We start from the raw sequence: 24,267 nt of genomic DNA on the forward strand, positions 1-24,267 counted from the left end.
TCTTTGTTCTTCCTGTGCCTTCATTTACTTTTTATATTGAGGGAAATCTCACTACACTGTTACAATGTAGTGCAGATAGGATCTATATCTCATGTTAGATACCTGTCAGATGTACTGGGTTTTCCTCCCTGAAATTGCGACTGGATTATTAACTTTCTTGATCCATCAGGTAGCATAGAATGCACTCCAAACCCCACACCACCAGTTTTGCAGATTATGTCTTCTCTCCGATTGGCAAGTTGAGAGCCATTTCTCACACAGACGTCCTGCTAGAGGTGATAGAGGTTTCCCATTTGCAATGGGATGGATCCCAACTAAGTTTAAAACTACCTCAGGGCAGTAGCACAGATTGGTGACATCCCACAATTTTTCAAAATTGTGATTCTCTATCACTTAGCACTTCACACACAGAACTACAGGGAAAGTATATATACGTGTATATGCATAGGGATATATGGATATGTGTACTTCTCTTTAAACTTAGTTACACAGTCAGCACCATTGCCTTTTGTCATCTCTCCTGGGTTTTATTTGGGAAACTAGTTTTTCAGTAACTTATTTGCTAATAATATCTTCCTGTCTGAGGGCGGAGCACTCAAATGGCAGGAATTGCACCTCTTTTGGATACATCCTGGGGGTCAAGTAGATCTTTAGCCTCTTGTAGAAAATTTCTGTAAGCTACTCAGTACCTGGCTTCCTTTGAAGAAGGCTGCTGACAAACTGGTATGCAGAGTGTTCATGGTGAGGTCACCTGGCAGGGAAGATCACATCTGCTTTGATGGCTTTTGTGCCGTCACCAGCATCAGGCCTGCTGCCTAGTGTCTCCAGTCTGAATTGCCATTTGTTTTCCTGGTGGATGACTGGGTGTCAGCTCTGTGGCATAGCAGTTGTTTGGTTTTTTAGGGGCAGACCTGCAGCAGTCCTGCATTTTGCCTTCAAAGTGGGTTGTTGTCACATTCGAGTAGAAGTGCTTCCAGAGCGTCACTGGTCTGGTGGTTAGTTATTTCTGGCCTCCTGCATGGGCAGTCATGACAGCATGGGTCTTCTGGGCAGTAGTTTTGTAGCTGATTTCTTCCCTCCTGCCCTCTAAGCATAGGAGTACTGGAGGTGAGCAATCCTCTTACCAAACTCACAGACTGCAGTCCGCACACAACAGAAAATTTTGTCAAACTGCTCAGCTAGAGCATACTGGCTCTTCTCACCCATCCCGTGCCCTGTCACAGTGGAGAATGGCAATAAATGGTGGTAGCAGACTTCGGAGGACTGCGAGCGGGTTGAAATTTGGGAGGAGACATCTGTTGAGATCTGCATTAAGACCACTTTTTTTTTTTTCTCTCGCTGGGCAAAGGAAGCACAAGTCCCTGTAGGCAGGTGTTGCCCTTGTTATTTAGCATCTGGCTGCCCTTGTTATTTAGCATCTGGCTGCCCTTGTTATTTAGCATCTGGCTGTCGCTGGCTCCCTCTTTTGCCAGCCCAGGTGGGCATGAGGAGAAGATGGAGAGTGAAGCGTTTCAGATTTCAGCAGCAATCGGGCAAGAACTTCTTGGAGTGTGCCATATTTCCTTGATGGACAGATCTTTTGTCTCCAGCAACATGCAGTGATACAAAGCCAATACTTGAGCTCAAGGGCGGTTGACCCTCTTAGATGAGTCTGGCCACCTGGGTATGCTCCACACCAACAGGACAGCAGCATCCTCTTGTTCCATTCCTCACCAAAATGTATGCGTGCTCCCACTGTGGCTTGTGCCTATTTCCTGCTCACAGGTCTCTTGTGCAGAAAAAGGGAAGTGGTCATTGGTCCCCCTGTACCTGGTTTTGGTACATTAGGGGGTTTTTTTTTTCTGTACAGTCCTACTTCTGGCAAACTGGGAGCACCACAAAGTGTCATTCCCCTGAGGCTGGCTTTTCAGAAGAAAAGGAGGGTAAAAGAAACAGTTGCCAGATGGTTTGTTTGTTCAGGTACCTCATGAATAGAGGCACAAGTCAAGAAGCTAGTACTTCCCCTTGCTGGCTGAGCGTGAGTCTCGGTGATGGCAGAAAGCCCTGCTGGTTTCCCTTCCACCACTCCTCAGGTCAACCAAACGTTGTGCCAAGTGTCAGCACAAGACAGGAAAAGCCAAGGGCAGCCGCGCTGCTGTGTGCTGCAGTAAGCCACAGCACAGTGCCCTAGGAGAACCAACCAAGAGAAGGCCAGCGGAAAAGCCGGCTGCAAATCCCTTGGCAGGTGCTACATTGCTATGTGGGGCTGCTATTTGGTTTTAAAACTCACTTCATGTTATGTGAGATTTCCTGAGCAATGGCTGGCTGGTGGGAGGAGGTAGGTGGTCTGTGATCCCACATCTCTGAATGTTTCAGAGCTAAATAAATTACCATTGCTATATGTATGCTGTGTTTAGACCATAAAAGCTGCTCTCTGGGGGGCTGTGGCAGTGTGGGGTGCCAGCCTAGAGCGTGCAGGAGGATAAGCGGAGAGGCTGGAGGTCCATGTGGGCCACAGGAGAGCTGCCTGACAGCGGCGGAGCAGGGCTGTCCACCCGAGCCTTTGCCCATCTGACCTGCCCCTAGGGAGGTTCTGGCTTGGGTTGGGCCAGCCACAGAGTCCTGGGGCTTTCTGCGTGTTGATGCCGGCCTTCATCTGAGTCAAAAGCAGACACAAAAAGCTGAAGCAATCTGCCCGTAAACATGGCAGAGGCCCATGTGCTGAAGGGAAGAAACGCTGGCTCAAGCAGTGTGGTCAGGTGTCCCGGTACAGGGCAGGTCTTGGAGCACAGGCAGCCTCCTGTGGCTTCGGTTCTCCGTGGGCCACAGCCTGCCACTGTGGGAGGTCTCGGGATGCAGCTGTGCAGTGGGTCATGATGCTGCATGTTGAATAAACTCATGGAAAAGCTCTTGGAGGAGCTGGGTGTTGAGGTTTCAGAGTGGCAGCGTAGGCAGATGTGATGTAACCCAGCATGTATTCTGCAAGCACACAAGCATAAGCCAGCATATTTTTTTCAAACAAACGGGAATGGGTGCAAGGCTTTTAGGAAAGATCAGTGGTTTAAAAACCTCTATTCACTGTGGTTTTGGTCTGCCACAGGGAGGGCTAAAAGTGCTCCAAATTTAATGTCAATCCACAGTTCAAGAGTTTGTCTGAGTACCTTGAAACCTGCATCTGTAGCAATACTCTAGTTCTGCAAACACAGTCACTGGGGATGCCTGTTGGGTGTGAGACAACTCTCAGGAAAATGTTTCATAGAAGTGAAGTTTCTAAATGCTTTTCATCATGCCTGCCTCCTACTCCTCCTATACTTAGGTCCTTCACTGATACTTTTGAAAATAAGTAACAGAGATACTAAGTATAGACTAGAACCATACTTTATTTTGGGTTTATGTCCATGTTCTTCTCAAGGCAATAACAAATTAATTCTTCTCCTGTTAACAGTCATTTCCATAAACGCTCTGCCTTAGAATGATACACAGTGGTGAGCTGCAGCTGAAGTAAATTAAAATGTGTGATTTAGTAAGTTTCTACTTATTTGAGGAAACCTGAGAGACAACTGTAGCTACAGAATAGTCCTACCAGCAGACCCTGCTGCTGGTGAGTAAGCCATGTGCTTTGCTCAACACCTACAAGTGTTGGGTTCTCCAGGTTGTGAAAGCACCTAGGAGTTTTCTAGGAGAAATGCCAGCCTCTGCCTTGTTGGACCTGGTGATGGGATCCTGGGGTGGTGTGGCACCAACATAAGGCTCCTCTGATGGCCAGCTTTACCCCTTTGCACAAGCAGTAGAGGTCCCTGGTCCCACTGGTGGCTTCGGGAGTGTGTGTTTTGTGATACAACTTGTAGTTCCTGAGGCATTTTATGGCAACACATCTGTCACTGTTAGCAAACCTTTGGCTGCCCTGACAGACTCTTATTTGATGAGTTTAACACAGGTATTTACGCAATCATCAGTTTTTCAGTCTATTATTTTAAAAGCCTGCTTGCATACTGATCTGTCCAGATTTGCACTGTTGGCTGTCCTTGTACATTTTCCAACAGCCTGAAATGCTCAGACGGTTGGTAATGGGGCCTCCTACCAGCAGCTGGAGATTGGAAACAGGCATATCGCAGTGACATCATCCCCTGCAAGGAGCTCAGGGCTGGAGCCCGTCTCCCCACATCCCGGTGGGCGGCCGTCTGCTCCTGCCTGCCCATCCGGGCCCCGCACACTCACAGCGTGCTGCTGACCCTGCCCGGGAGCGATGCCGCAGCTTGGCAGCTCTCAGGAGACAAAGCATCACCTGAATCAAAACACAAATGTGCTTGTATGGAAGCTGTTGCTCCCATGTGGTCACTCTTCCCTTCGGGATTAGCCAAAACGCTCCCTGGGGAGGGCTGGGCTCAGACCCACAGGACTACTCTTGCAGCCCCTGTCCTAAAGCAGCAACAGTCCTACACCCTGGTGCATGCTCAGAAGCCCTGTCCAAAAATGGATGCATTTGCTTCTTCAAAAGCAGTTTGCTGCCCACCAGGAGCCATCCCCCAAAGAAGAGGCTGTGGAGCAAGGGGGGGAGCTGGATTAAGCTCCATTTTTCCAGAAAAAAAAAAGAAAAAAAAAAGAAAAAAAGAAAAAAGAAAAAAGTAGGGGAGGGACAGAGAGGTAGACCAGTGTTCCTTCCCCTCCAAGCCTCCCTTGCAGCTGGAAAACAGTGCAGGGAGCAAAGACACAAAGCACAAAGTTCTGCACTGCCCCATTCCTAGAAATAGCTCCTCAGGCTCTTACTATTCAAAGTGTAGCTCCCACAAAAGCATTGCTGCGTTCAGCAGCTGGTGGGGCCACAGCTGGGTGTGAGCACAGCTGACCAGATGTTGCAGAGCCAGGTGCAAACATGCCTATGCAGATGTTGCAGAGCTGGGTGCCTAATAGAAGGTCATGGGGTGGGGGGGGAGGGGGTAGTGGGGTCCCAGCGTGCTCCCTGGTGGTGCTCTTCCTGCCTCGTCCCCCCGCAGCATGTGTGCAGGGGTTTGGGAGCAGGAGGTGGGAGCCCTGCGCTGCCTGAGGGTGGCTGCGTGGTATCCACAACATTTCTGAAATTCCTGCCCTTGCTGACACGTGAAGAAATCACGTCACTGCCCAATGACTGGCAAGGAGCAGGCTGGCAGAGTTTCCTCTGCAGATGCTTTGGCTAATGGGTTTCTGGCAGTATGGTCCCTTGCAAATATCTGCATAATTAAAGCCGTACGTGATCACCCAGTCTGGGTTGTAGCAGGGAAGAGGAGGGCATACAGCTATGCCAGCTGCCCTCGAGCAGCTCTGTGCAGCCTGTGCCTCTCTGGGAGCCTTTCCCGTAACAGCCTGGGTTTACCCCAGCTCCTCAGGGACTGGTTTCATGCCTCCCTCTAGTTTGTTAGGAGAGTGAATGCCTCCTACCAGCTGAGGGCACCATTCACAAGAGAGCAAGGGAGCTCTGTCAAGGTTAACAGCTTATTGTAAAACTATGGGGAGAAGAAACGCGTTCTTGGTCATTCATCAGGCTATGCCTATAGAAGTGGCCAGGAATATTCTTGGGTGCTAGGATGATACCACCCCTAATCATCACACTGCTTGGGATGGGCCCTGCCATGGTGTTGGCCCAGGCCAGCCAGCCGTCTTTGCAAGTAACTGCCCAGCCCTGCTCTGGATCAGCCCACTGCTCTCTGCAGGTGGCCTTGCACCTTGCAAGGTGAGGTTTCTGCACTGCAAACCCCAGCTGCACAGCACCCCAACCCCTCCATGCCCAGGAGCATCTCCTGCAGCATCTCCTGCAGCATCTGCACAGGCACACGTGGCCTGGGAGCTGACACCGGGGTCCTCAGCCTGCACTGCTGGCGGTCGTGGGAGCAGCTGTACACCTAAATGCTTCCTCCTCTGATTTCTGAACTGTGCTGAGCTGTGTATGAAACCTTGGACATGAACCCTTGTGCATGTCTCCTTGGACAGCTGTCTGGTTCTCAGGCAGACCGAGGCACTGCAGTTTGGTGTTGCTGCAACCCCCTTGCGTTACTGCCTGACTGGGTGGAGTGGCTTCACGGCTCCCTTAGTGCTGCAAATCTGTCGCTGCACTCTATTGGCATGTATGGGGTAAAAATCCACATGTATGTACAGATAGATTTGTTATCTGATTAGATAAATATAGGAAGTACATTGAGACCTCCAGCTTTCTGCTGGCTTGCTCATTTTTCTTCAACCCCACAGTCCCATCTGAGCTGGAAGGGTAGGAGGCTGCTAAATTCTCCACAGAGAGCTTTCAGTGTCCTCAGCCTCACACCAGAAGACTAGAAAACCCAACACCCCCTCCAAGCTTGTCTGCAAAAGCAAGCCACAACACAGTAAATTTAATGTCTTTTTTTTGCTGGGGTTTTGATCTCCAAAATAAACGGTTGGGCTCAGGGGATTTCCAAACTGCTGACCCGAACTCACCAAATGCTGCTGCGTGCTGGCACTCCAGAGGGAGTGAAGTTCTTGCTGAATCTCTGCCCTTCATGGGTGCAGATTTTCAATGGTGTAACAAAAGGGGAGGGTTCCATGGGCTGCTTTGTTGAGCAGTTCAGATCTTTCTAAATTTCCTTCGGGTGTATTTTTCCACGGAGGTCCAGGATGCTTGCACAGAATGACATTCACATTTGTGGTGGATATCAAAGCCCACATCTCACTGTCCAGTAACTCCAGAAAGAGATTAGAGTTGTGTGGGCACCCGATTACATTTCCCTGCAACACTCACCCCGTTGCAGAGCCCTTACAATCAGATTTAGCAACACTAATGCACTACCCTCATAGTTGTCAGAGCCAGGCTAAGCAGAGCAGCAGGGTAGAAAGCAGCTGAAGCAGCCTGCTGTGGCCCTTAGCTTCCATTTATACCCAACCCATCCTGCACCCACTCAAAGATAAATTTATATAAAAATTAGTTTCTGTATCAACCGGAAGGCATTGAGCCTCTATTCTGCAATAGCTGTTTTTAAAATAATTACATATTTGTTCAGTTTAATGTTAGTGTTCTATCAGCAAAAACACTGTTTACTGTTCCTATAATTATTTATACAATTTCTACATATTTATTTTGGTAAGACCCACCTGCTGGATTCTTGGGGGTTTACAAGCTGCTACAAAATTAAATTCAAAACAGATACCTACAGAAAACAGCATATGGCTTATCTCAACTTTTCCAACTACTCTGCTAACCTCACTAAAGACCCATATCTAGTCAAGAAAACAAGAATATATTTCCTTATAGATCTATATAAAGAACTGATCCTTTTCCCATAACTAACTTTGAAACAGAGGTGAAGAATTCAATTCCTTTTGGGGAATTTTGTGCCCAATGGTCCTTAGAGATCCAAATGGTTGTGGCCAGGCCTCAACACGTGAAAGCCAGAGACACAAGAACTTCTCGATGTGTTGAGAGGTAAGAGGTAACATTAGCACCTGCATCGTTGGTGTTTTGTTGTATAAAGATTGTCATGACCAGGAGTCAAGTCATTATTTTGGCTTCCAGCATCTTAGCAGACCAAGGGCACCCAAGTGGTTTTCAGGCAGAATAAAAGAGGTGCCTTCTAGAAGAGTTTAAGCAACTTACCAGGTGAAAAAGATGCACAGTACCTTTCCAGTCATTCTTCTCTTCACCCTTTTATCTTACCCTGTCTGAAGGCAGAGACGTAACAGAAGCCACCGTAGGTGGATCCTAAATCCACTCCTTGCCTTACTGCAAGGAGCCTGCAGCCCAGACTGTCCATGGGTTTGTCCACCTAGAACCGTACCCACAAGGGCAGAAGGTGCACAAGCACCTCCCCACCTCTGCGAGCCTAGACCCTGACAGCCCACTTGGGTACAGATGTCAGGTCTTGCACACATCACACATGTCTGTAATAGCTAGTATGCATGAAATGCAACAGTTACTTTCTGGTATTTTGTGGTGTTCTTACTTCTTAGGAAATTATTTCCATGATCATTTGTTGGTAGGTTATAGAAGAAATTGTTAAAAGTACTATTTTAAGAAGTAATATAGTACATCTGTAAGCAGTTATATAAAAGTACAAATGCTAAGCCACAGTAATGTCCCTGAACACAATACAAGGCACTTTGATACTCTGAAATAAATCACATTAAGAAAGTGATGTGTTCTGTTTCATTTTTTTCCTGTCACCCAGAGATTATGTAAATCATTCTTAACACTTAGAAAAAAAAAGAAAAAGAAAAAAAGAAGAAAAAAGAAAGAAAACAGAAAGAAAAAAGAAAGAAGAAAAAAGAAAGAAAAAAGAAAGAAGGAAAAAGAAAGAAAAAAGAAAGAAGAAAAAAGAAAAAAGAAAGAAGAAAGAAGAAAGAAAAAAGAGAAAAAAAAAGAAAAAACAAAAAAGAAAAAAGAAAAAAGAAAAAGGAAAAAAGGAAAAAAGAAAACGAAAAAAGGAAAAAGAAAAAAGAAAAAAGAAAAGAAGAAGAAAGAAGTAGAAAAAAGAAGAAAGAAAAAAGAAAAGAAAGAAAAAAGAAGGAAAAAGAAAAAAGAAAAAAAGAAGAAAAAAGAAGAAAAAAGAAGAAAAGAAAAGAAAAGAAAAGAAAAGAAAAGAAAAGAAAAGAAAAGAAAAGAAAAGAAAAGAAAAGAAAAGAAAAGAAAAGAAAAGAAAAGAAAAGAAAAGAAGAAAAAAAAAGATGGCAAATGTGTTAGGTTTGCATGGCAAGGTTTTGGTAGTGGGGCGGGGGGGGCGGGTACAGGGGTGGCTTCTGTGAGAAGCTGCTAGAAGCTCCCCCTGTGTCTGACAGAGCCAATGCCAGCCGGCTCTAAGACGGGCCCGCCGCTGGCCAAGGCCAAGCCAATCAGCGCCTCTGTGATAACATATTTAAGAAGAAGAAAAACACTTAGAGACAGAGAGCTTTTGCAGCTGGAGAGAGGAGTGAGAAGATGTAAGAAACTCTGCAGACACCAAGGTCAGTGAAGAAGGAGGGGGAGGAGGAGCTCCAGGCGCCGGAGCAGAGATCCCCCTGCAGCCCGTGGTGAAGGCCATGGTGAAGCAGGCTGTCCCCCTGCAGCCCATGGAGGAAGGATGAGGGGGTGTAGAGATTCCACCTGCAGCCCGTGGAGGACCCCATGCTGGAGCAGGTGGAGGCACCTGAAGGAGGCTGTGGCCCTGTGGGAAGCCCATGCTGGAGGAGCCCAAGCTCCTGGCAGGACCGGTGGAGAGAGGAGCCCACGCCAGGGCAGGTTTGCTGGCAGGACTTGTGACCCCGTAGGGGACCCACACTGGAGCAGTTTGCTCCTGAAGGTCTGCACCCTGTGAGAGTGCAGACTCACACTGGAGAAGTTCATGGAGGACTGTCTCCTGTGGGAGGGACCCCATGCTGGAGCAGGGGCAGAGTGTGAGGAGTCCTCCCCCTGAGGAGGAAGGAGCAGCAGAAACACCGTGAGATGAACTGACCACAACCCCCATTCCCCGTCCCCCTGTGCCGCTGAGGGGGGAGGAGGTTGAAGCTGGGAGTGAAGTTGAGCCCGGGAAGATGGGAGGGGTGGGGGGAAGTGTTTTAAGAGTTGATTTTATTTCTCATTCCTCTACTCTGTTTTGCCTCGTAATAAATCAGATGAATTCCCTCTCTAAGTTTGGTCTGTTTTGCTCATGACGATAATAAGTGAGTGATCTCTCCCTGTCCTTATCTCGACCTGCAAGCATTTCGTTATGCCTTTTCTCCCCTGTTTGGTGAATGAGGGGAGTGAGAGAGCGGCTCTGGTGGGCACCTGGCCCCCAGCCAGGGTCAACCCACCACACAAATAAGAGTAATTTACAATATTTGGTATCTTTACCAGTCCTGTAGTTCAAAGATTTGTAATTGTTTTTCAAATATAAAATTTATTGCAATAAATGGATGATCTGCACGGAAGACAACAAAAGTGAATGACTGACACTGTGTACTCTGAAAGTATACTCTTGTTGACATAAGCAAGAGGTGAAAAATGGTAAACAGAAGCACTTTAAACTTAAAATAAACCCAAAGTACTTGGATTCTGTTGAACTGTGGAGCAATCAACTTGGTAACACAGAACATACTGTTTTCCACATGTGCAAAGCAGGACCTCATCTGACAAACAACAAAACTCGACTACAGTCTAAAGCCGTAGAAACTACCAACAGATCACCGACTGTTGGATCACACCCCACCGCAGCAAGGCAGGAAGACTCCAGCCTCTGGCAGCGTGATCTGCAGCCTCTGCGTTTGGTTCAACGCCCCGCGGGTTCAGTGGCCCTCCTGTTTTGAGCGGGTTGTTTGCAACAGAGAGGTGTGAAAGGAGAAATGCAGCTTCTGACCTAAGTACAGCCCACCTCACTGTGTAGCGTAAAGTGGTATAAGATGAAATTCCAAGGAACTGAGTTATATTAAGAATTAATCAAGATGAGGAGGAGTCTAGTGGCTTCACCAGTAAAACACGTCAGCACTTGCCAGAAAGAAACCACCTGCTGCTATTAACAAATCAGTTTGAAAATGTCATCCTCTTTCTTAAGACAAATTTGGTTTTATTTTTAAGTCATTGAAAGTTAACTGGCTAACATACAGCTAGTACTCAGATTTTCCCTTGTGTAATTGCTTAGAACAAGCCAAAGACAAAAAACAAAATATAAACAAAAATTATTGGACAACACTGTAAAAAGCAGCAATTTATTACACAAACACCACTTTAACATCTGTGCTGGAATCAGTGGCTATAGGAGATCAAGTCCCTTTTTCCTTTTTCAGTTCAGTTTTTTGAGTCAAGGCTAAGAAATGTTTGCAAGGGAATAAAAAAGAAGTCCATGTACTTCTAATTCCAGTGTTTAAAAAAAATGACAATATCAAATCTATCAATCTTTACAGCTTTCATTAAATTGTATAAAAAAATACAGTATTTTATATATCCATAAATATAACACAGACACCAAAACATACACCTACAGTTCTGCTTCAGTAATATCCTCATCAGGGCAACAATAGTATTCCACAAAACAGATCTGTCCATCTTCATTCCTAATCATATACTGCAGTGAAAGAAATCCTTGAGCATCTGTTCTAATGGACACTTTACATGATAAAGCCAGTGCCTTTGTAGATGGTTTAAGCAAAGAAATCTTGTACCTGCAGGGGAAAAAAAAAGCCATCTGAAAAAAATACATTGTGCAGAGAGGAGCTAAACATTATTCCCAATTAAAACCACAAAATAACTAAAAAACAATTAGCAACATGCTAATTTGATCTTTTCCTGGTAACAACATTGGCCATTGTTATCACCTAGCTTTTGATGACAGACTTTTATCAGATGAGAAGTATTTTTTCTTCCCCCCATACGAGTGCAATAAATGTTACAGTAATGCAAAACCAGTTTTTTAAACTTTCCAGCAAGAATGCATGACTGGCCACAGAGGGCACTGATCACTGATCCTAACCTGTTTGTCTGGGTCTGGTTACAGTGGAATGCTTCCATCAAATCGGAGTCCCTAGGGTAGTCCAGATGTGCACTTCCTGCGTTTCCAAAGGTGGATAACCTGGAAGACAAAAGGTGCCATCTCGAAATACCCAATCACAGCTCTCTAAAAACTCATCAGAATCACTCATCTTGCATATCTCAATGGCTGTTTCACACAATACTGTTGTTTGTTTTCATTTAATTAAAAATGCTAAACTGTCTATCAGTGTCACATTTACCAGGTTGTCAATATACTCATTAGTATGTTAATTAGATCACATATTGTGATTTACTATATTCATTACAATTCTTCTTGAAATAATGTTCTAAAACAGGTCCCCTCTCTTCACCCTGAAAAGTCCTTACCAACGGAGGCCAAGCACAAACACTGAACTGAAAGCACAGTTTCCAGTACCTGAAGTAGGGTTTATCGGGAGACATCGTAATCTGCAGAACTTCACTGGTCATATCCAGTTCGGCAAATGCTTCTCGTAGCCCCTCTGACTGCAGGATAATTTTATTAACAACCTTTGTACTGCAGAAATCAAAGTCTAACAGCTCATCAGGTTCTTGAGTGTTAATTTTGCACACTGTCACTACTCCTCCTTCTTCCAAGAACAGCATCAATGGATAACCATAACCACGGTAACACATCCTAAGGGCTGTTGAAGTTCCTGAAAAAGAGAATGAAATACACATTCTCCAGAGAGCTAGCTAGCACATCTGATTGCTTTAGAAAATTCACATTTTACTGGCACATGGGGCACAGATCAATTTGATTTAGCATGTTTGGTCCAGTCTCCATTACACTAATGTAGAATGCTTAGTGCAGCCTCCTAGACACCCTACGAAGTGCTAATGGTTATGCAGCAAAATGAAATGCTTTGTATGTTGACACCAGTTCAAATCCAACTTGTGTCATGTACCAAACGGGTAATACTGACTGTGACAATGAAGCTGGATATGCTACAAATAGTTTAGTGGCACTGGAAAATCTTCCATCGTCCTGACGTTCTCTCTGGCTCTCATCATCTTTCTTTACTATTCGTGTTACTTTTGCAACCCAAACCAAAGTTAATGCAGCTTAGCTTGCATTATGGTCACATCCTGCTTTTGCTGGGTAATCATAATCTGAATGTCTGGTTTCCCAAAAGCAGAGTGCTGTTTAGTACAGTTGATTTAGGTCTTTGGGTCAGAGTCACAACGGAAACAGCAGAGGAATATGGAGTTCAACACACAACTGCAATGGTAGAACTGCCCAAAAAAACCTGTCATGGTATCACTCTGCTCCACGTGAGTACACAGTGCATGATGTAGCACCCGTACAGTCATGCTCACTTGTAGTTATTTTTGCTTATAAAAATATTTTTGAACAACCATCAGGTAAAAAAAAATAAATTTACTTTATAATTAAAATCAATTATTAAGACTTTTTTTTGTTCAAATAAATGGGTTCAACATAATTCAGTAAGTATTTGTGTACATAATTGTGAAGGCAGCTTCCCATGCACCTCTGTCACTGAAAAGACTACAAACAGGATAAATAACGCTGTCTACTTGATTTTCGCAACTCACACACTTGATAAGCAAGATCTAAAGTGCTCTTACAACACCTGAAGTGCTACCCAATCCAGCCGCAGATTTCTTGTGAGACCTTAGGGTAGTATCGTTCCTCAGCACCTTATCTGCAAGCTGGAGATAATACTCACAAAACAGATGCAGGTGTTGCCTGAAGAAGGGAAGGAACAGAAGGTGCCACATAACAGCTTTTGCACCGGTAGCAGGAGCACAGTGAACTGATGATGCTACCTGGAACCCCTTCAGACTTCTTCAAGCCCAATAAATCTGCACCAGGATATCTCCTAATTCATGCATATGCTTGTCAATGTTTCTGAGGGAGCTGGATGTTCCAGGATTGCACAAGCCACAGAAATATTGGAAAAGAGATGACATTTATTATAGAGGTGATATAAAGGTTTCTGTTAGCAAGACAAATTCCAAGCTATGTCTATACTATCTCTCAGTGTGCTGATTTCTGCTACAGTTCACAGCAATTAGTCAGCCTGAGTCCCTTGTCAGCCCAGTGAGGATCCCCTGTGGCCTTAAGACGCACTGACAGCTTTCATGCTTTTTCAGCTCAAAGTGACAGCTCTGATCAGAGGCTGCCCCAGCTTGCCCAAGCAGTAGCCTGTTAGCCTGATGCTGAGGGTATGTGCAGCCTGCCCTGCTGGCCCCTTCACCCTGTGATAGCATGAAGTACCATCCCTAGTAGAGTGAACTTCCTCTCTCTCTACATCCATATTGACTACCCTGAATGGGCTGCAGGGGAATTATTCTGCCAGCTGCATCCAGGTTTTCCCCTTAAGAGAAGGGCTCTTGGGAACAAATTAGCGTGCATGCGATGTGGGTGATCTGGGCCCTGGACCAAAAACAGATCAAGAGGAAAGGCAGTCACGGCATGCATCAGTCCTAGGTGACAGCACTGGCCTCAGAGTCAGAACTCCAGCCTAAACATCACACAACTTGCCAGAGATGCCTGAACAAATTACTTGACAGGTTTTCTTATCAAAATTACAGAAACTGTTTGAGATGTTCAGTCCCAAACCAGAGCAAGGGTACGAGCTGGGGCCGTTCATTGGACCTCATGCCACAAAAGGGTTCTCTCCCCAAACAAATGGGTTTTTTGTGCCTTACACAGATCCAGGAAACATTACCTTCACAGGAAGATTCCTCTGTTTCTCAGTTACCCCAATAGCATGGCACAGACATACACCTTTATTCCACTTTCAAAGCAAGTCAGCTTCTTTTAGCATCTCCTGCTGCAGCAGTCTCTGATGCTGGCTAAGCTCTCACCCATTAGCTCCTTTCTTCTCTCCATTGACCATTATCACAGCACACACTTGTATTAGCTAAACCAAACATGACGGATCCTGCTTAACAGCAATAGCTGCCATGCTCAGAAGGACTTAAAGTGAGGAAGTCAGAAGTTCTGTCAAGACTAGACATCTCCCTATAGCTATGTACAGGTTTCATTACATGATTACATGTGATACAGATGCACTGTCAAGGTAAATAAGCACCATACCTGGCAAAGAACTGGTACCAAAAATGGTCAAGCAGTCGAGAAGAACAGACAAATTGATCCGGAATGTCACTGATTCCTCCTGAACAGAAAATTCCTGAAAAATTTCTGCCTGTAAGAGAAAGAAAAGAGAAGAAGAGAGTTGAGCTTCTACAATTATTTTACAGTTTACACTTATTTCCTTAAATTCAGTGCTTTCACTTTCAGAGATCAGTGCAATTCCTGAGCCATGCCACCTCCCAGCCAACCCCCCAGTTATATATGGAGCATGATGTCATATGGTATGGAATATTCCTCTGGTCAGTTTGGGTCAGCTGTCCTGGCTGTGTCCCCTCCCAGCTTCTTGGGCGCCCCCCTACCTCATTGCTGGCAGGCCAGTATGACAAGCTGAAAATTCCTTGACTGCTTGGCAACAACTAAAAACATCAGTGTGTTATCAACATTATTCTCATCCTAAATCCAAAACACAGCACTATACCAGCTGCTAGGAAGAAAATTAACTCTATTCCAGCCAAAGCAAGGACAGCAATACAAACTGATTTCTACATGTAACACATTATCTATTAAAGAAGAATGGGTCTTCACCGTCAAAAGCAGTAAAAAAAAAATTAATCAGGTCACAATTGAAACAAAGTAGCATGGCGTAAGCATGAAAACCTAAACACTAGTCTTTTATAGTTTAAAAACAAGCTACAAATGTTAAAGTCTAAAGCTGCCTACTTCTAGAGCTGGAAACATTCAGGGAACTATACCATATGCCACCCTTCTCCAGAAACAATGTTTATTTACTTTTATTCACTCAGAGCATGAATAAACATTTTAAATAATAAAAATATGTAAAACTAGAACAGAAAAGAATAGTGCATTCACCACACTGAAACATGTGCTGAAACATGCCTTTGAATAGTCTGATGTGGGTAAACTACTCCAGGCTACCCCATCTGCCACAGGGCACTAGCTGCTTTGTGGTAACTGCAGGAACAGAATATCTCAGAAATAACGCAGGGTGATTTGAGCTGCTTTTGAAAAAGCAGTTACTTATTTTTATTGGCAGCCAAGAGGGCAAACCCCATCCTGGGGTGGGGGCATCAAATACAGCAAAACCAGCCGGCCAAAAGAGGGGATTATCCCACTGTATTCAGCGCTGGTGCGGCCTCACCTGCAGTGCTGTGTGCAGTGCTGGGACACACCATTTAACAAGGACGGGAAGGTCCTTGAATGTGTCCAGAGGAGAGAACAAAGCTGGTGAGAGGGCTGGAAGGCATGTCCTGTGAGGAGCAGCTGAGGACTCTGGGTTTGTCTAGTTTGGAGACAAGGAGGCTGAGGGGCGACCTCATGGCTCTCTGCAGCTCCCTGAGGAGGGGAGGTGGGGAGGGAGGTGCTGGGCTCTTCTCTCTGGTACCCAGTGACAGGACATGTGGTAGTGGCTCAAAGCTGCACCAGGGGAGGTTCAGATGGGACATCATGAAGTATTTGTTTACCAAGAGGGGGGGTCACAAACTGGAACAGGCTCCCTAGAGAGGTGGTCCATGCCCCAAGCCTGTCAGTGTTTGGCATTTGGACAACACCCTTAACACCATGCTTTAACTTTTGGTCAGCCTTGAAGTGGTCAGGCAGTTGGATTACGTGAGCATTGTAGGTCCCTTCCAACTGAAACTGTTTATACTTAACAGCCCAATGCTCTCATGGCAACCTCCAGTCACTACTCCCCTGCTCCTGCCCACATGTGCGCACTAGCACACACTGGCCACTTCATGAGTCTGCTTAACTCAAATAGCAGAAAGCTAACCAAACGCGTATGGCACCAGCATCAGGAAGGACTGTGCTGCAAGGAGCAGGAGAAAGCAAGGGGAGATGCAGGGACAGGGAGATATGGGCTTCTCCCCTTTCACACACAGCTCAGGCTGCAGTTTCACAGGTAGCAAAGACACAGACTCTAAAGAACAGAAGAAAGGTAAAGTTGGGTTTGAGTTACTGCCATGAAATAGTGCTAGTCCCTTCCATTTACATCCCCAGTATCATATATGCTTTCAAAAAACAGGAACCAGCACAAAGCCTGTTCTTATGAACCAATCATTTACAAGTTAGATACGCATTAAATAAAAACAAACAAAAAGACTCAGAAGGTAAACCATTGTTAAAAGAAGAAAAAATTAAAAGTTCACCTTAAAAAATTAAAATGAAGCAAAGCCAGCAGTCACGGCTATGAAAGAGGTAGCAGAAAACTGAGTAAAGCTGCTTTTGACAATATATTAAATGCAAGTTAAGATGAAATAATTTAGATTGCTATTTAAAGCTGTCTACATGGACAGTTCAGGGTAGTTGAGATCCTCTGCCTATGTGTAACCCCTCAGGCACCCTTTCTGGACGCAGTCCAGCACAGGCAGGATCAGAGAGCAAAACGGGCAGAGCAGCACTCCTGCCCTGTGGCTGGAAGCTCTCAGCTTAGCCCAGCTGACACGCTGTAAATGACTGTCTGTGAACTACTTTCTTCCAGAGTTGACTTAAATTCACCTTTTTGACTTTGGGATGAAACATAATAGAAATACTTAGATACTTTATGAACTTACTCGTGCATCTACAAACGGTATGGTCAGAAGGAGCAGTGGGCTTAGCAGGTGCAACACATTAAACAAGGGATTGTCACACAAGCAGGCATGTATGAACAAACCAGGCACTGAGCTCGGCCTTTCAACAGCACAGACATCTCATGAGTGACCACAGCCTCATCACAGCACTCACTCCACGTCAGCTCTCGCACCTATGCCGTGATTTCACCCAAATTTTCCCTCCTCCACGGGTAAACTTGCTGTACACCTGCTCTACCACGTAACTGGGGCCTTTCTAAGGTCTCCAACAGCGGTACCGGCCCCTCCTCACCGCTAACGCCTCCCCGGAGCAGCCAGGCCCGGGCGGGGGACGCAGTCCCCACCTGAATGAAGGCATTGGCCTGGATGCATTTGGCGTCCTCCACCGTCACCCTGATGCCATTGGCCGTGGCGAAGCAGGTGGCGTGGTCCTGGAAGTGGACAGCCCTGAGGAGGCTGGAGAGATGGCGGGCGTTGTCCAAGCTGGCGGTCAGCACGTACTGCTCGCCGCTAGCAGACGGCTGCGTGGAGAACGGCATGGCTGCCGGCTCGGCGCGCCCACGGCAATTCCGGGGGGAGGCGGAAGTGTGAGGGGCCGGAAGTGCAAGCGAACGGGAAGTGCGAGCGACTGTGGGCACGGTGTGGTGCGGACAAGATGGCGGTGGCCAAGAGGAAGCATGACGCTCCATCTGCGCGGCCGAAGAAGCGAGCTAAGAGGGCCTCGGGCGCGCCCGAGCCGGATGCGAAGCCGGGCGCGGACGGAGCGGTCCCGGAGGAGTACAGCATCCCGCCGCCGGTCTCCCAGGTACTTCCTAGCCCCGCAGCTCGGGGTGGAGCGGACTGGGCCGCGCCGGGCCGGGGATCCCCGCTCCGCTCCCTGCCCGGGACGGCGTTTACCCATAGAAAGGGCCCCTCGTCTCCGTGCCCGGGCCGTGCGTTACGGAGGTATTCCGTCTCCATGGGGAAGGCGGTGCTGTCTGCGGCGCGCCGCAGAGGCGTGGGTGACCCGCTACCCGTGCTGCTGCTGACGGGCTGCTGGGGGCCGACTTCTGCCTCTGCTGCTCCCGGGCTTGGGGTACCGGTACTCGGGGTGTCGGGGGGAACCCAGCTGCCAAGCGAGGATAGAGAGGATTCTTTATGATTCCTTTATAATTCCAGCATAAATAAAAATAACATGTTATTTCTATGATTATATGTGAAGAGATGTTATTCTGGTGCATGTACATAAGATATGTTACCTTAATTTCAAAGATATTTTAGAGAGTTGGATAATTCTGTTATATACAAAGGATAATGGAAATTATGCCTGTTTCATTTGGGAATCGTCCTGAGAATGCTTAAATAATTCCCCTGTAGTTTGCTTAAAAGAAAAAAAAGTAGCATGTTGAACTCTGAGATTTCTTCACATGCCCATCTGTAGGAAGAGCTAAATTGTGCTCTGAGACTGTAGTTCAGGTAATTTTGCAGGGAAGGAGGGGTGCCTTTTGCAAATAAGTATTTGCATATGGCTTTTTCACTACGTGTTTTGTACGAGTGAAAGGTTTTATGTAGGAACGTACCGAAGCAGTTCTTCATGTAGAAACTTATGCCCCCATGTTCTGTAGGGAACTCATCAGTTTTGGCAAGAGAGTGATTCTGTGCGGGTGGGAGATAATATTTATAACAAGTGTTCTTACTGTGTTTTTTGTAATTACAGTTCAAACTTTTATTGTTGCTGTTTTGTTGGTAGTTTTAAGGCTAGAAACTTCCTTTTCCTGCTTAACTTTTGTGTCTTTTTCATAGGGTAAATGGAAAAACAAGGAGCGAGTGCTTATTTTCTCTTCTCGTGGGATTAATTTCAGAACAAGACACCTAATGCAAGACTTAAGAACACTGATGCCTCACTCTAAAGCAGGTAGGGTTAGGCATCGTCCCTAACTTAGATTTTCAGAATAGTTTTAAACCAAGAACTTCTGACAACCTGTTATTTTTAAAAAATGTGGTACACAGCTGTTTTGATGAAACTTTCCTCTTAAACAAACAAGCACTAAACCCTTTCTGAGCCAACAAATACAGTGACTATTGTTGTATCTTAATATTCCTTGGGAAGGGACTCCTGTGGCCTCGGTCCTCTAAGTACCCAGATACTTTTGTTGCATAACATGGCTGAAACAACTTGATGGTTATTCTTAATCTGTTCATTTATACCCAGTAGGGGTTTTTTTTGCAAAGGGCTGACTGTTAAAAGAACTTCTTGTGCTAAAGTGGTTTTCCAACCTTCTAACTGTTGTTCTTGTCTTCCAGATACTAAAATGGACCGTAAAGACCAGTTGTTTGTAATTAATGAGGTAATCCAGGATTTAACTAGTGCTTCTTTTTTATTTTCTCTGGAAGTTCATTCAATGTGTAAGAGAAAAGGGCAACCAAGTTCAAAGGATCTCATACTAGTTATAGGAGTTGTATAACTTCATAGATGAAAATTATTGATGTTCAAAAAATACTCATGTTAAAACAGGAAGTTGACTTTTGATTAATAAAACAAAAATCAAACCTTTAATTAAACACAGACTTTTGTCATGAAGAAATAAAAGAGAACGTGCCTTTCTGTATAGGTGAAAGGTATATTACAGTTTATACTTGAAGAAAGTAGGAAACAAGGCTGGGGCCAGACCAAAAGGACACTGGTAGTTCTGGAACTAGAACCTAATGTCATAGCTCCTGCTCTAATGTTTATATCCTGGAGAGCTTATCAGATTGCTTGTAGATTTAGTGAAGTTATTACCCCTGGCAATAAATACGTGAGATTTTTCAACAAAACAAGTGCTTCAATTTCAGTTTGGGAATCAGTAGGTGTAATTTACTACGGCAAGACCTTTGCTTTTGAATTTATATTTTGAAGGGGGGAAGATATTAGAGATTAATGTGGAAAGTTTTTGAAAATGTCTTCAGCATTTTGTAAACAGCTAATTTGATGTATCTTGTGTAGGTGTGCGAAATGAAAAACTGCAATAAGTGCATCTTTTTTGAAGCCAAAAAGAAACAGGATCTCTATATGTGGTAAAGAAATGTTATGTTTTCTTACATTACCATATATATATGGGGATGCTTCTCTTCTATCTGAAGTTTCTTACTGTAATGAAATAGTGTTGCTTGGTTAAATCTGTACTAATCCTGCACTTCTGTGGGTAGTGCAAGTTTACAATGCATGATGAGCTTTTGTAGACTGTTTACGGAAGCATTTTACAAAATTGTTTAGAAAGCAAGTATTTATAAGTGTTAAAGGAACTCAATAATTTCTGTAAAAGCAACTGAAATTAATACAGAAATAACTCATTGGAGTATACTATAGAAATGCAGCCTACCTTCTGACTGCTGTTGACATTTTTCTTTCCTCTCTTCTCCACTACCTGTCCTTTGCAGGCTTTCAAATACACCACAGGGACCCTCAGCTAAATTCTTAGTGCAGAATGGTGAGTTGGTTGACATTGTTGTGTTTGCACTCTTGCTTTCTTGTCTGTACAGTTTTCAGTAAGTACTAAAATGATCTTTTTTAAAAAATCACTAGTTCACACACTGGCTGAATTGAAGATGACAGGAAACTGCCTAAGGGGCTCACGGCCCCTTTTGTCTTTTGATCCAGTAAGTATAGATTTTATTTCATTGAGTATGGTTTTGTTTTCTTTACATGACTATTAGCTTTGTATGTAAAATTACATTTTTCCTTTGTAGACATTCGACAAGGAGCCACACTATGCCCTGCTAAAAGAATTGTTTATTCAGGTCAGTCTGTAGTTCTGCTGTCCAGTGTTTCTTTCTCATTGGAAATATTTCTTTTGTGATTTAAAAATTTCAGATTTTTTTTAAATAGTAGTTTTACACTTCTGAACTTGCAAAAAATCTCCAAAGGATTAGGGTCATGTGCTTCAAGTCACTGGAACACTTGTTCTTAAGTTTTGGGCTTTGAAATGTAACCTGTGATTGGGATCTTAGTAAATTAAAATTAATTTAAAAGTGAACCATTCATGTTTGGCCTCTTACAATTACAGATACTCTTACTGCCTTTTATTTCAGATATTTAGTACACCACAGTATCACCCCAAAAGCCAGCCTTTTGTAGATCATGTTTTCACCTTCACTGTCACAGACGAGAGGATCTGGTTTCGGAATTACCAGGTTAGTGGTCTCTTTTGGCTGTTCAGGTGGTGCTTGGTGGAGTAATTTCATATCAAATGCATTAATTACAATATAAAATGAGAAGAATCATTATTATCAGGATATGCCAACACCTAGTGCTTGCACAAAGTAATTTCAGTATCCTAAAATGACTTGCCTTCTCCCATGCCTCTAGAGAGCTGGTTTAAGTTCTGTGTACTTCAACTGACATTCTGTTAGTTGCGATTCTGTGATGGTTGGCTTGGTAACAGGGAGGAGTAGCTATCTCTAAGTACTTCTTTGAACCCAAATGAAATGCTGTGTATACAGAACTATGTGTGTACAAGTCCAGCCTATAAGCTTCAGTGGCATTGTATCTTGGATTTAAATTCGGTTGTGTATCACTGTATGCAAGGTGCCTACAAGGTCAGATACTTTGATTCAATCCGTGAGAGAGTATTCTTTATTGCAGATAATAGAAGAAGATGCATCTCTAGTAGAAATTGGGCCTCGTTTTGTCCTGAACCTCATAAAAATATTCCAAGGTAGCTTTGGAGGACCAACTCTGTATGAAAATCCCCATTATCGGTCCCCAAATATGGTAAGCAGCCTTGTCTTTGTCTTCTTTTTCATTTAGCAACTAATTTGAAGACTGGTCTTGCAAGCTCTCTGTGCGGGAGAACTATGCATGCCTTTCCCTGGAACCCTTTCTAGAAAAGAGTGCCATAACTGGTCACAATTTAAGAGCGTAAATGTGTAAAAATTGAATGAATGTCACTGAAAAGATGGCATTACACTGAGGATTTTGACAAGTAAGCAGAGAAGTTACCGCTTGTCTCTTTAATACCTGTTTTCTTCCATCTTGCTTATTTGAAACCTAATGTAATTCTTATTTTTATAGCATCGACGGCTGATAAGATTGTCAGTGGCGGCTAAGTTTAGAGAGAAACAGCAAGTGAAGGAAGTACAAATGATTAAGAAAAAAGGCAGTAAGGTGCTTATTGAAGAAGATCCCACTGAAGTGGTCTTTGAAACTCCAGCTGAAGAAAAGCCAGTGGAAATACAGCTTGTGAAACCAGAGTCAAAGCCAATTGTTAAAGATAAAAAGAAGCCACGCAAAATTCAGAGGAAGAAGCAAAAAAAGCTTTTCAGAACTGAAGCATCAGCATGAATGTTACAAGTGAAGAAACTAAGCAGGCTCCAAAATCATCTGTCAGTCTGGTATAGATATACCTAGCTATATTAACATGATATTGTAAATACTTTTTACAGGCAAAACTAAGAGAACTTCAGTTTTAAGTAAAATATCAATTTCTTTATTACGATTGAGTTTGCATTCTTACTGTCTTTGAGATGATTCTGGGTTTATGAAAAACAACATGGCAGCAGGGAAGGGGGAATAAGATGCTCCAAATATTTCTGCTTTTGAGAATTGGCCTTTTACACTTGAGTACCTCTGGGAAACAACTTGCTGTAACACGTACAAAGAGTAGTACAAATAACCGAGTAGTCATTGGTGCTCATCATAACTGGAATTCATAAGTCAGCTTTGCTAGTCTGACAGCAGTAGAAAATCCTTTTAAAAGTTTTAACTTTATGGAATTCTTTCCTGGGGAGTGCTGGTGGGTTTTTTTTCTCCTCATGATACATAGGGAATGTAAAGGATTATGACCTCTTAACTGCTCTTTTTTTTTTATTAACAGTAAAAAAGCTGCTACTTCTGCCTATGGTAGGTCCTGTACTAATTGGGTTCTTAGGACTGGAAACATAGCTATGGGGGTGAAACAGGTTAACTTAGGATTCTAGCCCTTAATACCAAATTCATTGCAAGTTCCCTAAAGGCAAGAGGTACATGCTAGCCATGACTGTGTATCAAAACCATGCACCTACAGTCACCTGAAATCGCACTGCCCATGATTCTCTGTTACAGCAGCAGTGCTTAAAAGCAATAATTGCATTTAACAGAATTTCACGCCTTTACACGCATATACATGCAATCAAATTTTTTTTTTCTAAATACTATCCTTTTGGTTCAATTATATGTGGTGTTTAGGTCTTGTTTTTCAAAGTAGAGTGAGTCCATGTAGCTTTTTCCATACAAAATTGGCAAATAAGCTTCCACTATTGCTTAAAAATTGTTACAACTAAAAGCCTTGATTTTGCTCATGGATAATGTTTGTACTTTAGCAGCAAGTGTTACTAGCTGGGGAAAGGAGCGTACAACTGTGCTCTCACAGAAAGCATAAAGGCATCACTCTCCAGAGAAAAAAATTCCAACTGTAATTGGACAAGCATGTCTCTATAGTGCTCAGCAAAAGTCTGATTGCAAGAAACTTTTCTTGACTGCTGTTAGAAAATACTTACAGACCTCTCTGGGACTGTTTCTTCATTACCTTTCTTTTAATTTGCTTTCCAGCTCCAGACCTCATAACCTGGTTCTTCCACTGACTTGAGTGCTGTTTCCCCGTTCGCTTCCCTCAGCTTCCGCGTGTTTCAAGTCTTGCTCATCCCCTGTTCCTGTTTGGTTCCTCTGCTCGTTTCAGCCTCTGCTGTCTTGGTGCTGAACAACGTTTCCCTGATGTCCAACCTGAACTTGCCCTGGCACAGCTTCATCCCATTTCGTGGTGTCCTGTTGGTGGTCACCAGAGACATAAGCAGCCCCCCTGCACCACCTGCCATGAGGAAGGTGCAGGCTGCCTGAGGCCCCCTCAGCCTTCTCTTCTCCAAGCTGAACAAGCCAAGTGGCCTCAGCTGCTCCCCCGAAGTCCTGCCCTCGAGGCCTTTCACCGCCTTGGTCTCCCTCCTCCAGACACACTGGAATAGTTTGATGTCCTTCTTACAGCGAGGTGCCCAAACCTGCACCCAGCGCTCGAGGTGGGGCCGCACCAGTGTGGTGTAGAGTGGGACAGTCACCTCCCTCGCCCAGCTCGCCGTGCTGAGCTTGAGGCACCCCAGGGCACACTGGTGACTTGTATTCAACTTGCCCAAACCCCAGATCTTGTCTGTTCCAAAGCTCAGTTCACACAGTGCAAAAAAGTTTAAACGGA

At 44.4% G+C, this 24,267-nt stretch overlaps 2 protein-coding genes across 3 annotated transcripts; one reads left to right on the top strand and one right to left on the bottom strand.

Moving 5' to 3' along the window:
* Positions 1–9,864: 9,864 nt before the first annotated feature.
* On the bottom strand, positions 9,865–17,641 carry RAD1 (RAD1 checkpoint DNA exonuclease). The gene is made up of 5 exons (XM_054809459.1): positions 17,434–17,641; positions 14,505–14,613; positions 11,835–12,093; positions 11,400–11,498; positions 9,865–11,091 (listed from the first exon to the last, which is right to left on the bottom strand). The coding sequence occupies exons 1-5, from the start codon at positions 17,626–17,628 to the stop codon at positions 10,908–10,910; spliced, it is 846 nt and encodes a 281-aa protein (XP_054665434.1). The 5' UTR covers positions 17,629–17,641; the 3' UTR covers positions 9,865–10,907.
* Positions 17,642–17,719: 78 nt separating this feature from the next.
* Positions 17,720–22,542, top strand: BRIX1 (biogenesis of ribosomes BRX1). Of its 2 annotated transcripts, none has more exons than XM_054809454.1 (10): positions 17,720–17,894; positions 18,872–18,983; positions 19,373–19,416; positions 20,055–20,125; positions 20,489–20,538; positions 20,634–20,707; positions 20,798–20,848; positions 21,140–21,241; positions 21,693–21,821; positions 22,122–22,542. In XM_054809454.1, the coding sequence occupies exons 1-10, from the start codon at positions 17,745–17,747 to the stop codon at positions 22,389–22,391; spliced, it is 1,053 nt and encodes a 350-aa protein (XP_054665429.1). In that variant the 5' UTR covers positions 17,720–17,744; the 3' UTR covers positions 22,392–22,542. The 2 variants fall into 2 exon arrangements, with proteins under 2 accessions (XP_054665429.1, XP_054665430.1); XM_054809455.1 differs by having other exon boundaries at positions 18,931–18,983.
* Positions 22,543–24,267: the final 1,725 nt, after the last annotated feature.

The sequence above is a fragment of the Grus americana genome, chromosome Z (genome assembly GCF_028858705.1).
Source record: "Grus americana isolate bGruAme1 chromosome Z, bGruAme1.mat, whole genome shotgun sequence".
Taxonomy (NCBI): Eukaryota; Metazoa; Chordata; class Aves; order Gruiformes; family Gruidae; genus Grus; species Grus americana.

Excerpts from the sequence above, each read along its gene's own strand:
- RAD1 (XM_054809459.1), bottom strand. The coding sequence starts at position 17,628 with ATGCCGTTCTCCACGCAGCCGTCTGCTAGCGGCGAGCAGTACGTGCTG. Across the intron at positions 12,094-14,504 it reads TGGTACCAGTTCTTTGCCAG|GAACTTCAACAGCCCTTAGG; the intron begins GTATGGTGCTTA and ends TCTCTTTTTCAG. Across the intron at positions 11,499-11,834 it reads CCCGATAAACCCTACTTCAG|GTTATCCACCTTTGGAAACG; the intron begins GTACTGGAAACT and ends TTTGTCTTCCAG.
- BRIX1 (XM_054809454.1), top strand. The coding sequence starts at position 17,745 with ATGGCGGTGGCCAAGAGGAAGCATGACGCTCCATCTGCGCGGCCGAAG. Across the intron at positions 17,895-18,871 it reads TCCCGCCGCCGGTCTCCCAG|GGTAAATGGAAAAACAAGGA; the intron begins GTACTTCCTAGC and ends TCTTTTTCATAG. Across the intron at positions 20,849-21,139 it reads TAAAAGAATTGTTTATTCAG|ATATTTAGTACACCACAGTA; the intron begins GTCAGTCTGTAG and ends CTTTTATTTCAG.